The sequence below is a fragment of the Erythrolamprus reginae genome, chromosome 6 (assembly GCF_031021105.1).
Source record: "Erythrolamprus reginae isolate rEryReg1 chromosome 6, rEryReg1.hap1, whole genome shotgun sequence".
Taxonomy (NCBI): Eukaryota; Metazoa; Chordata; class Lepidosauria; order Squamata; family Dipsadidae; genus Erythrolamprus; species Erythrolamprus reginae.
The window spans coordinates 96,031,109-96,043,760 of NC_091955.1; the positions used below are offsets into that span (position 1 = coordinate 96,031,109).

The following is a 12,652-nucleotide window of genomic DNA, read 5'->3' on the forward strand; positions in this document are numbered from 1 at the left end:
CTTCACACTAGAGCAAACTGGCTCTCTGAATTACTTAGCAGCCCGGAATTACTATCCTCTGCGGATATAGGACACGCTCACCAAGACAGAGGACCTGGTGTGGTGCCTGAAGGGCAGTGTGGGGAGAGGAGGAAGGCTATGGAAGGGCCTCACTCCCAAAGCCTCCGTCTCATCCTCCAACCGACATGGGAGAAGCTCCAGTGGAGCCTCCTTTGAAGCCCCGTCCGTCCGCTGCCCAGAGCCCGGCCTTACCTCCTGGCGCTTGATTTCCTTGGTGGTCAGCGTCTCCTTCATGGTGACATCCAACGTCTCGGACCAGAGGACGCTGTTCCTTCTTTTGGGAGGGGTGGGGGCCGTTAGCCGGCCGCACGGCTTCTGGCCACTTGCCGGGGATTTGTTGTCGCCGCGAAGGGATAACGACTGGAGAAAAAACGGTCTGTCATCAGCGACGGGTGTGAGAAATTTCCCTTTAATTTTCAACTTTTTGCATTCTGCGCCACTTTTAAAGCTCGTGGACTTCAACTCCCAGGACTCTCCAGCTAATTAGCCATGGGAATTCTGGGAGTTGAAGTCCACCAGCCTTAAAGTGGCCAAATTTGGAGACTATCACCCTAGAGGGGTGGATCTAGGGGTCTCAAAGTCAAGGCCCAGAGGCTGGATCTGGACTGCAAGGTGCAAAGGACCGTCCCCGTGGTGCTTCTGCCAATGAAAACAGAGCTCAGGGTGGCCTGCGTGCTCCTCCCGGGCCCTGTTTCCATCCATGAAGGCCTCCTGCAGCCCCTTGCTTGCAAAAACAGAGCCCGAACTCCGTCTCCGCTGGCAGAGGGCTGTCAAATCAAACTAAAACCGAAACAAAAGGAGAAATGTTTCTCCTTTTGCATTTGAGCATCCAAGAAGGGACAGGAAAGGAGAAAGGGAACGAGGAAAGACAAAAGAAAAAGGAGGGAAGATGGGAAGAGGGCAAGGAAGGGAAAAGAAGGAAAGAGAAGGAAAGAGGGGAAGGAAAAAGATAGGGAGAGAGGGAGGGAGGGAGGAAAAGAGGGAGGGAAGGAAGCAGAAAGAGGAAGGAAGGATAAGCTGGAGGGAGGGAGGGAAGGAAGCAATCAAGTAAGGAGGCAAGAAGGAAGAAGAGGAAGGGAGGAAGGAAAAGATGGTGGGTGGGAGGGAGGGAGGAAGGAAGGAAGGAGGAAAAAAGAGAAAGAGGAAGGGAGGAAAAGATGGTGGGAGGGAGGGACAGGAAGGAAGGAAGGAAAGAAGGAAGGAATATAATGGGGCCACCCCAGGTGCCCCCAACCTGAGAGATGCTCATCCTGCCCACCCCCTTGAGGTCAAGCACAACCTTGATGCAGCCCTCAATGAAATCTGAGTTTGACACCCCTCCCCTCGAGAGAAAGCCGGTTAAACATCCCCCAGAAAAGGTGCTGCCGAGGACACCCCTCCAACCCCTGCTACAATAGGTCCCAGGTGGCTTTCCAATCTCCACGCCTTTTATAGGGGGGAGCTGCCAGACAGTCTAGCCAATCAGCAGTCAGTATTTTCCCTCCAGAATGGAGGACCTGACTGAAGACCTACGTGCTTCGGTCTGAGAAGGCTACACCCCTCCCCTCTTAGTTGGGCTAACCCAGGGGTAGGCAAAGTGGGCTCTTCTATGACATGTGGACTTCAACTCCCAGAATCTCCTGAGCCAATCATGCTAGCTGAGGGATTCTGGGAGTTGAAGTCCACATGTCATAGAAGAGCCCACTTTGCCTACCCCTGGCCTGGGCTTTTGGTGCGTTGGGGACTACACAAACAATGCAGCCAAAGGGGAAATTGTCCTGCTGCTGCAAAGGCTGTTTTTCCCCCAGTTCTGCACGGAACGAATTCGAAACCAGGAGGTGGAAATCCCCGATTGCTTTTCTGATCCTGTTCTTCCAAAGCAGAAGTAAAAGTACAAGGGAGGTCTGCAAACAGATGGACAATATTCCAGAATTTTTCCCCACAATATCTGGCCGTTTTCCCAGGTTTCTGCCTCAGGGGCCGGCCTGTGATGCTATAAAGCAGTTGGGTTGTTTTGGTGCATTGTGTTCCAACACGTTGGGTGGTTTTTTTATTTATTTTTGGCATTGTTCTTCTATTTTCAGTGCAAGCACTTAGTGCTGGACAGGCGGCTTCGAAGCCCATAAACAAGCCCACGTCCTCAACGTGGCCTTTCTCTCCACCTCTCCCCCTTAAAAAAAGATCCGCGAGGTATCCGGGAGCGTCTTTAATCCTGGCATTGGGAGAGATTGACACCCGAGTCCTGTCCGGATCCATGAACACAGCCGCGCCCCATCCCCGTCTCAGGCCCACCGACCGTACCTGTATGGTCTGTCCGAAGCGACGGACCGCACCATTTCGTACAGGCGAAATCAGATTTGCCAAGGAGGAGACGCGGGCCAAAGATCGGACACGTTTATTGCTAGGCTCCTGCAAAAGAGATAAAAAAGAGAGGACAAGCTGTACAACTGGTTTACTCAGGACTTAAGAGCACTGGACGGACAGAGTGCTGGGGTTGGGAAGGGGGTGGGTGTGCTTGCGACATCAAACATAATTGGCCATTACGTCAAGGCAACCTGCCCTAAAGCACAAGCGTTGCTTCAGAATAAATTATTATTATATTATTATTATTATTATTATTATTATTATTATTATTATTATTATTATTTAGATTTGTATGCCACCCCTTTTATGTATTCTGTCTTTCTTTCCTTTTTCTATTTCTATTCTATTCTATTCTTTCCTTCCTTCCTCCCTCCTCCTCCTCTCCCTTCCTATATACATGTATACACACACAATTACACACAATTTCAACTTTGTCTCCCTTAGTTATGGATGATTCATCACTGGAGGTTTTTAAGAAACGACTGGACAGCCATCTGGTAAAGGGCTGTCTCCTGATTGAGCAAGGGGTTGGACTAGAAGACCTCTAAGGTCCCTTCCAGCTCTGTTATTCTGTTGTATACAAAGCCACCCATTCATTTATCCATGCCTCTATCTCTATCCGTCCATCTCTCTCTTTCTCTCCTCCTCCTCTAAACACACCCACACTCCATCCATGTTTCTATATCTATCCAACTCTTTCTCATTTTAATAAAAGCCATCTTCTCCCCCTCTCCCTGCATATTTTAAGCAATGACCTTAGAAGCAAGCCACAAGCCAGGTTTCTAGGTCTGTCAGCCAAAATAACCACCTCCCCAGGAGTCAGGAAGAACAAGGAAGCTTTTAGGCTGCAGGTCTCCAAACTGCTTTGTGACGCCGGTGGCGTAACTTTTCCAACCACCCTGCCTTCAAGGTAAATATTGGGGGGACCTGATAAAACCCATCCTCTTCAATAGTCTTTGAGGCATGCAGTGCAAATGGCTCAAAGACAATAGGTTGCAGGAAATAATGGAAGGCAAAGGCCATTAACTCGGAAGGAGGTTGGAGAAACAGCAGAAAACACCTTTTCTCCCTTGGGAAACAACAAACGAAGGAAAGCAGGTCGCCCTCGACTTACAATGGTTCATTTAGTGACCATGTAGTGACTGTGTATTTATTTATTTATTTATTAATCATATTTGTATGCCGCCCCTCTCCGCAGACTCGGGGCGGCTCACAGCAATAATAATACAAGGTAAACAAATCTAATATTTAAGTTAATTTAAAACCCCAATTTAAAAACCAATCATACATACTAACATACCATGCATAAATTTTATAAGCCTAGGGGGAAGGGAAAGTCTCAATTTCCCCCATGCCTGACGACAGAGGTGGGTTTTAAGGAGCTTACGAAAGGCAAGGAGGGTGGGGACAACTCTGATATCTGGGGGGAGCTGGTTCCAAAGGGCCGGGGCCACCACAGAGAAGGCTCTTCCCCTGGGTCCCGCCAAACGACATTCTTTAGTTGATGGGACCCGGAGAAGGCCAACTCTGTGGGACCTAACTGGTCGCTGGGATTCATGCGGCAGAAGGCGGTCCCGGAGATATTCTGGTCCGGTGCCATGAAGGGTAAGTTACCTATGCACTGGAAAAAGTGACATGAGCTCTTTTCGCACTCAACGGTTGTGGTGTGCCTGGGAATCACACGGTCCCCTTTTGCGACCTTCCAACCAACAACGTTAAATGGGGAAGTTGGATTCATTTTACGATGCAGCGATTCGCTTAACGCCCGTGGTTAGAAAGTGAGTGAGGGAAAAAACCCCCAAACCTGTCTCGCTTAGCAACAGAAATGTAGGGCTCGGAAGTCGAGGACTAACTGTTAGTGTGTCCCTTCGGTTTCCTAAGTCCAGGGATAGGCAAAGTTGGCTCTTCTGTGACATGTGGACTTCAACTCCCAGAATTCCTGAGCCAATCATGCTAGCTCGGGAATTCTGGGAGTTGAAGTCCACATGTCATAGAAGAGCCAACTTTGCCTACTCCCGCCTAGGCCAAACCCAGGTAAGAGATGGAAAGATGGGGCACAGGTAAGAAGGTTTTGACAAAACTTAAAAAGACACAAGAATTTGAATTTAATTCTTGGGCTTCTATTAATTTTAATTTAATAACCGGGATTCCAAGCCAAGAAATAAATTTATGCCACCAATTATGTATTGGAGAGAGCAGAAAAGGGAAGAGAGAGAGAGATACAGGCACCAAATACCTTCGCTCTGGACAAGCGGAAACCAGGGTCCAGCTAGAACCAGGTCCAAGCTACATCTCAGCCCCAGCCTTCTCCAACCAGCCGAAGAAGTCTGAGCCCAGAATGGCAGCAGGGGAAGTCTTAGATCTCAGGGGGAAAGTGGTTTTTTCTCTCGATGCCCTTGAGAATCTAATCTGGTTTTGGGTGTTTTCCCCTCCCCTTTTCTTTGATCCGGCTTCTCTTTTTGATTAGATTTCCTGGTCCAGCCTGCAAACTCCTTTCCCCATTTCCATTACAAGCCCTTTGCTAATCTGCGGTGTAACATTTGAGTTTCTGCTTGCAGAGATGCGGAAAGAATAATAAGAGGCAGCCGGTCCCTGGCTCTGAGATGGCTTCGAAAACAACAGCCCTGGCAGGCAGGCCGGGCCCAAGGTCAGTCGAAGTGAATCTGGGGGGCAGATAGGCCTGACCTTGGCTCTTTCCTGGGTCAGCAGAGGTAGTCCTCAACCTACGACTACGATTAACCCTGAAATTCACGGGACATCGCAACCTTCATAAACAGGAGTCGGTTGACAAGCATCCGAATTTTGACCACGTAACCGTGGAGATGCTGCAGTGGTCGTAAGTGTAAAAAAATGGTCAAAAGTCACTTTTTTCCAGCGCCGTGGTTAACTTTTGAGCTGTCACTAAATGAGCTGTCGTAAGTGGGGGTCTCCCTGTTACCCAGTAAAAGCAGAAAGGAATATTGTGTGGCTCAGAGTGGGTGCGTGGGTTGTGTTACTTTTATTTCTGGAGGGAGGGGGGAGGGAAAGAGCCACTATCTTTTGTCTGACCATCACAAGACCGGGGTGGCGTCAGATAAGAGATAGCCAGGCTACAAGCACTGATTGGGCCAATGCAGTTTGCAAACCATGGTTTACAACCAAGGATGCTGCAGGAAAGCTGACAATGACAGGTTTAACTCAATCAGGGGATGCCAAGCCAAATCTCAGATGAGCAGACTGGCTGAGACACCAGCGTGTGTGTGTGTGTGTGTGTGTGTGTGTGTGTGTGTGTGTGTGTTGCTCTTTGGTCTTTCTTCACAGGGAAAACCAGACAGCAACACACACTTCCTTCCCTGTTCCGTCTCTCCTTCCTTCCATCTATCCCTCCTTCTCCCTCTCTTCCTCTTTCCTCCTTTCCCTTCTCCTTCCTTCCTTCTCTCCCTTCTCCATGCTTTTTTCTCCACTTCCTTCCTCTTCCTCCCACACCCCTTCCTCCTTTCCTTCTCTCCTTGCTTCTTTTTCTCTCTCATTCTTCCCTTCCTCTCTCCTTCACCTTTCTTCTCTCTCTCTTTCCTTCCATCACTCCCTCCCTTCTCCTTCTCTCCTTCCTTCTCTCCCTTTCCTTGCTTCTTTTACTCCCCTTCCTTCCTTCTCTCCCTCTCTCCTTGTCCTTTCTTCTTGCTTTTTCTCCCTCTCTTCTTCCCTGCCTTCTTCTTTCCTTCGCTCCACTCCTTCATTCCTTCTCTCATTGCTTCCTTTTTCCTCTTCCTTTCTTCCTTCTCTTTTCTTTCTTTCCTTTTCCTCTCCTTCCTATTATCCTTCCCTCTACTTCTTTCCTTCCCCCTCTCTTTCCTTCTCTCTCCTTCCTTCCCTTCCTTCCTTCCTCCTCTCTCTCTCCTCCCTTCCTTCCCCCTCTTCCTCTTTTTCTCCTTCCTTCCCCCTCTCTCTCCTCCCTTCCTTTCCCCTCTTTCCTTCTCTCTCTTCCTCTCTTTTTCTCCTTCCTTCCTCCTCTCTCTGTCCTCCCTTCCTTCCCCCTCTTCCCTTCTCTCTCTTCCTCTTTTTCTCCTTCCTTCCTCCTCTCTCTCCTCCCTTCCCCCTCTTTCCTTCTCTCTCTTCCTCTCTTTTTCTCCTTCCTTCCTTCCTCCCCTCCCTCCCTCCCTGATAGGGGTGTCCTTTTTTTAGTGCATCCCAGTCTGGAGAAACCCAGTCGGTTGGAAGGGGGAGGGATAAAATGTTGGTCCGACTGACCAAACAAGAATTTTCAGAACTTTTCGGAGGGCAGCCGAGATTGCAGGCAAGGAAGGTTTTTTCCGCGCTTTCTCAATTCCTTGCAGGAAAAAGGAAGTGGACCAAGGAGCAAAGTCCGGCTAAGAAAAGGTTGACCGGTGCAGGAGTTCAGGCTCAGAAATTAATGAACAAAGAACAGAGCCCTTTGCTGGGGGACCGAGATGCCGAAGAATATTAAGGAATGAGGTCATGCATTCCACTTCACAGGGGTGAGGGGGGGGGGGTTTGGGGGGAGGAGAGCCCAGGCCAGGATCGATTCCTGTTTCTGGAAGATAAAGGAACCACAGGCGCCGACACCAAAAGAGGAACAGGGCTACAGAGCGAAGGGGCCAACCCAATGGGTTCATCTCATTCATATATATATTTACAGCAGCACGAAGCTTAAAACTTCAGCCTGATGATGGTGAATGTGATTTCACCGAAACGTCGCATAGACACTCAAAATATTACACGGGGCAAAACCCGAACTCAGAACAATCTATATATATATACACACACACACATACACATATACTGTATACATATATATACATATACACACGTATATGTATATGTTACATGTTTTTTTGCTGAATTTGAAAATTAAGGGAGACTAGGATAGATCTATTTCGGCCTTGTTTTAACCTCATCAGCTAGCCATACCCACTGGGACTTGACCCTGCAACCTTTGCCTTGTAAGGCAGAGAATTATCCTCTAGGCTACAGTATCCAATCCCTTCAGCTCTGCACCAGGGAAGGGTTACATATTTTTGTGTCGAATCACCCTGGTGTATTGAAGGAACATCACAGCTCCCTTATTTGCCTATATAATATGTTTTTGCTGAATTTGAATACATATTATATACATATTATATGCATATATACATATAAACACACATACATACATACACACATACACATACAAAGTGAAGCAGGATAAGGTTTTATATATATATACTATATATATGAGTTTGGATGAATGGGTTTAATGTTGGGAATTTTTAACATCTTGGGTTTTAGGGTGGGGTGTATAATTTTAATTGCATTTTGTATTGATTTTATGCTCTAGGCCAGTGTTTCCCAATCTTGGCCACTTGAAGATATCTGAACTTCAACTCCCAGAATTCCCCAGCCAGCGAATTCTGGGAGTTGAAGTCCAAATATCTTCAAGTAGCCAAGGTTGGGAAACACTGCCCTAGGCTGCCCTGAGTCCATTGGAGAAGTAAATAAATTTTATGTATAAACTTTTATATACTGTATATAGAATTTTATACATGGTGTCACATGTTTTTGCTGAATTTTTAAAATTAAGGGAGACTAGGATAGCACTATTTCGGCCTTGTTCTGGCCTCATCAACTAGCCATACCCTTGCTGGGTATGGCTGGCTGATGAGGCCAGAACAAGGCCGAAATAGTTCTATCCTAGTCTCCCTTAATTTTCATCCTGCAGCTTCTGCCTTGTAAGGCAGAGAATTAACCTCTAGGCTACAGGATCTAATAATCCCTTCAGCTTTGTACCAGGGAAGGGATATATGTTTTTTTCCTGTCGGATCACCCTGGTATATATTACATACATTCTTATAATGGAGGTGTCCAGCCATGGCAAGCCCTGATTTAGAGTTTGTTTGTTTGTTTATTGATTGATTGGATTTGTATGCCGCCCCTCTCTGGAGACTCGGGGCGGCTAACAGCAATAATAAAACAGTGTACAATAGTAATCTAATACTAAAAACGATTAAAAACCCATTAATATAAAAACCAAACATACATACAGACATACCATGCATAAAATTGTAAAGGCCTAGGGGGAAAGAGTATCTCAGTTCCCCCATGCCTGGCGGCAGAGGTGGGTTTTAAGGAGCTTACGAAAGGCAAGGAGGGTGGGGGCAATTCTAATCTCTGGGGGGAGTTGGTTCCAGAGGGCCGGGGCCGCCACAGAGAAGGCTCTTCCCCTGGGTCCCGCCAAGCGACATTGTTTAGTTGACGGGACCCAGAGAAGGCCAAGTCTGTGGGACCTAACTGGTCGCTGGGATTATAAGTTTATAGTGTATCTTAAAGCAGGAGTCTCCAAGCTTGGCAACTTTAAGCCTGGCAGACTTCAACCCCCAGAATTCCCCAGGCAGCTTTGCAAAACTGGGCATGGTCCACTTACCAACCAGCACGACCTACACCTCTAACCCTGGGCTCAATTACGGTTGGAAGTCGAGAATCTTTGCTGGCTGGGGAATTCTGGGAGTTGAAGTCCACCAGGCTTAAAGTTGCCACGCTTGGAGAACCCCTGTCTTAAAGGGTTGAAAAATGCCCTTTCTATAGAAACAGGGGGCTGTGGGGGACAAGAGGTGGGGCCTGATCAGTCAGATATTAAACCCCCGTGCCCCCCCAAATTCGGTGTTTTGTTTTTAACCTGTTTTTATAGGTTGATGTCAGCTACTTAGCGTGGAAATAAGTAGCTGACTTACTTAGAGGCAGCATAAAAGTCTATTAATTAAATTACTTATCTCACATACTTATCCCATAAGCCCAAGAACCAATACAGGCTGTTCTCAACTTATGACCGTAATTGAGCCCAGGATTAGAAGTGTAAATCGTGCGGGTCGGTAAGTGGACCATGGCCAATTTTGCAAAAAAAAAATTTGACATTTGTGCAAAATGTCATCTGACATGTGTGTGTGTGGAGAGGGGGAGGGGATGGAGAGAGGGGATTTCAGATTTGGGTTGTAAGCAGGTCCGATAAAGTCCATATTAAGTGTAGGTAAATGATGACCATAATTCAAGAACGACCTGTTGTAAGTTCTGAAAATAAATTATATCTTTGTTTAATGGCAGAACTGGACGGTAGAAAAGATAACACCTAGGACAGGTGGGATTTTTCAGAAATGGGGAAATTCACATGGTCCTCGATTTATAACAGTTCGCTTAGCAACTGTTTTGAAGTTACAACCGCACTAAGTCACCAATCAAGAGTATTCTACCCAGCTGCCCATCACACCCTAGATTCACACTATCAAACACACAATGCCAATACCACAATAAACTACTGCAACTTAAAAAAGAAAAAAAAATTTGGCACAGTTTATTCAACATTTCCTGCTAGGTAGGTAGGTAGGTAGGTAGGTAGGTAGGTAGGTAGGTAGGTAGGAAGGAAGGAAGGAAGGAAGGAAGGAAGGAAGGAAGGAAGGAAGGAAGGAAGGAATGGGGGAACTGAGATATTCTTTCCCCCTAGGCCTTTACAATTTATGCATGGTATGTTTGTTTGTTTGTTTGTTTGTATGTATGCATGTTTGGTTTTACAAATAAGAGTTTTTAACTGTTTTAGTATTGGATTTACATGCTGTCTTGTACTACTGTTGTTAGCCGCCCCGAGTCGACGGAGAGGGGTGGCGTACAAATCCAATAAATAAGAATAAGAAGAAGAAGAAGAAAGAAGGAAAGAAGGAAGGAAGGAAGGAAAAAAAGAAAGAAGGAAAAGAAAGAAGGAAGTGAAAGAAAGAGAGAGAGAGAGAGAGAGAGAGAGAAAGAAAGAAAGAGAGAGAGAGAGAGAGAGAGAAGAGAATGAAAAAGCAAATTTTAGGACTTTCGACAGCTATCGGCCCAAACATTTACACTTAAACTAGTTTTTCAAGTTCAGTTTCAGGGGAAACAAGGAAGGAGGGGGTTGGGAGGGGGGGAGGAGGTTTTTGTGAAATCTTGGCCACTTTTTCAGTAAACTAACTTTCACTTTCCAATAGGGGGGGGGAGAACAATGGGGAAGGAGAGAAAACCACCAGGGGAGGTTTCAAAATATTTCCCTTCCAGAACTTCTGCGCTGGGGAGGGCAGGCCCATCGCCCATCTCACCTTGGCAAAGAGGCTGGAAGCCAACCCACACCATGCGCGTAAACACACACAAAGGTCGACAACACCTGACCGGTTTGCCTTTTTGAAAAGGGTGACGTAAACAACAAACACGCCAACGAGCCGGAGAATCCGACACTCAACAACACACAAACCACAATCCCACACGACGGCTGGCATAGACTGCACACTTTGTATCGATGCCCAGGTGTTTACTTGGCTTCTGTCTAAAAAGTGTGCTTCGCCGTGGGTGTTTGCGCGTCCTTGGCGTTCTCTGAACTTGGCTTTGTTTTCTCACAGACGTTTCACGACCCAACTAGGTAACGTCATCAGCAAGGCAGTGGGGGGTTGCTCTCTGTTTACCTAGGAGCCCCTTTCAGCACTCATGGCGTTATCTAGTTGGGTCGTAAAATGTCTGCAAGAAAAACCAGCCAACTCAGAGAGCACCCAGGACAATGCAGCCCTCCTCCTCCTCCTCCTCCCAACAAACCCTGCCACCACTGATGATGTCACCTAGTTTGGTGAAGAAATGTCTTCAAGAAAAACATCAAACTCAGAAGGCATCAAGCACCCCCCAGTCTTTTTGTTCCTCCTCCTCCCTACAAACCCCACTCCCTTCTAGCACTGATGATGTTGGCTACTTGGGTCATGAAATGTCCAAGAAAAACACCAAGCTCAGACAGCAACAAGGACCCCATCGTCCCTTTCTCCTCCACTCAACAAATACCACTCCCTTCTAACACTGATGTTACTTAGTTGGGTCACGAGACGTCTTCAAGAAAAACGCCCAGCTCAAAAGAGCACCAAGGATCCCATAATCCCCCCCTCCTCCTCTCCGCCTTCTAGCACTGAGGATGTTACCTAGTTGGGTCACGAGACGTCTTCAAGAAAAATGCCCAGCTCAAAAGAGCACCAAGGATCCCACAATTCCCCTCCACCTCCTCTCCGCAAAGCCCACTTCCTTCTAACACTGAGGATGTTACCTAGTTGGGTCACGAAATGTCAAGAAAAACAAAAAACCAAGTTCAGAGAGAATCAGTCCTTCCCTCTCCTAGCAAGGATGATGTCCCCTAGTTGGGTCACGAAAGGCCTCCCAAAAAAGCCACCCGTCTCAGAAAGCATCAAGGACCAGGAGAATACAGTACCACAATATTCTCTTTGACCAGCAACCTGTCTAACTTGAAGATCGACTCCGCCCGACACCCAGACAGGAAAACAAAGTCAGGAAATAAACTCACAGAGACAAATCCTGAGGTTGGTTTTCTCTTCATCAGCTTCGTAAAAACACTGAGAGGGAAGCCCGGAGGAGTTCCACCTTTCTAAAGAAGAACTGAATCACAGGGAAACTCAGAAAACGTCTCCGGACAGGATGTCTCATGTCACAAGCTGTCATTTGCAGGAGGAGGGAGGGAGGTGTGTTTTTTTTTCTTAATTGCTCCGGCATTCTTGTGACTCCGACTTCAGATAGTATCTCCGGGCGATGCATTTTGTGGGATTCAAATGATGACCTCACACGTTGCACCAAACCGGGGGGGCACGTGCTCACACCCACAACTTCCAAAAAAAAAAAAAAAGTTTTACAGGGGTGACATCACAAAAAGGGGAGGCCGAAACAGCCTTCTGCTTTTTCTGTGTGTGTGTGCATTTCTATTTTTGTCATTTTTTTTCCAAATTTGTAGGGTTTTATCTTTAAAAAAAAATAAAAATTTGCAAGCTTGGTAAATCCACAGTAACAAGGGGGCACAATCTGAGGTTAGTTGGGGGAAAGATCAGAAGCCATGTGAGGAAATATTATTTGACCAAAAGAGTAGTAGATGCTTGGAACTAAATTCCAGCAAACGTGGTTGGTAAATCCACAGGAACCGAATTGAAACATGCCTGGGATAAACATAGATAAATCCTAAGATAAAATACAGGAAATAGTATAAGGGCAGACTAGATGGATCAGGAGGTCTTTTTCTTCTAGGTTTCTAAGCCACCCTGGTAAATTGAACAAATGAGCCACCAAATAAAAACGAGGTGGCTTTTTGGAGAAGGACCCTGTGAAAGGGCTCACTCTCATCCATTCATATAAATAAATCAAACTAACAAGAAATTGAGACAATGCTCGACTCTAAGTAATGAATTTGCATAGGAAGCCCACCAGACAAAGATTGTTCCCTTCCATTTTA

At 46.6% G+C, this 12,652-nt stretch overlaps 1 protein-coding gene across 3 annotated transcripts in view; it reads right to left on the reverse strand.

Moving 5' to 3' along the window:
- The window catches only part of NET1 (neuroepithelial cell transforming 1), an 82,556-nt gene that overhangs the window by 12,490 nt on the left and 57,414 nt on the right, over positions 1-12,652 (reverse strand). For 2 of the 3 annotated variants that reach the window (XM_070754479.1, XM_070754480.1), the window contains 2 exons: positions 2,341-2,448; positions 253-420 (listed from right to left, as the gene is read on the reverse strand). In XM_070754479.1, coding sequence (XP_070610580.1) covers positions 253-420; positions 2,341-2,448 — 276 coding nt within the window. Of the gene's footprint in view, positions 1-252; positions 421-2,340; positions 2,449-11,719; positions 11,807-12,652 lie in introns of those variants that run through there. The other variant, XM_070754481.1, reaches the window with a different exon arrangement.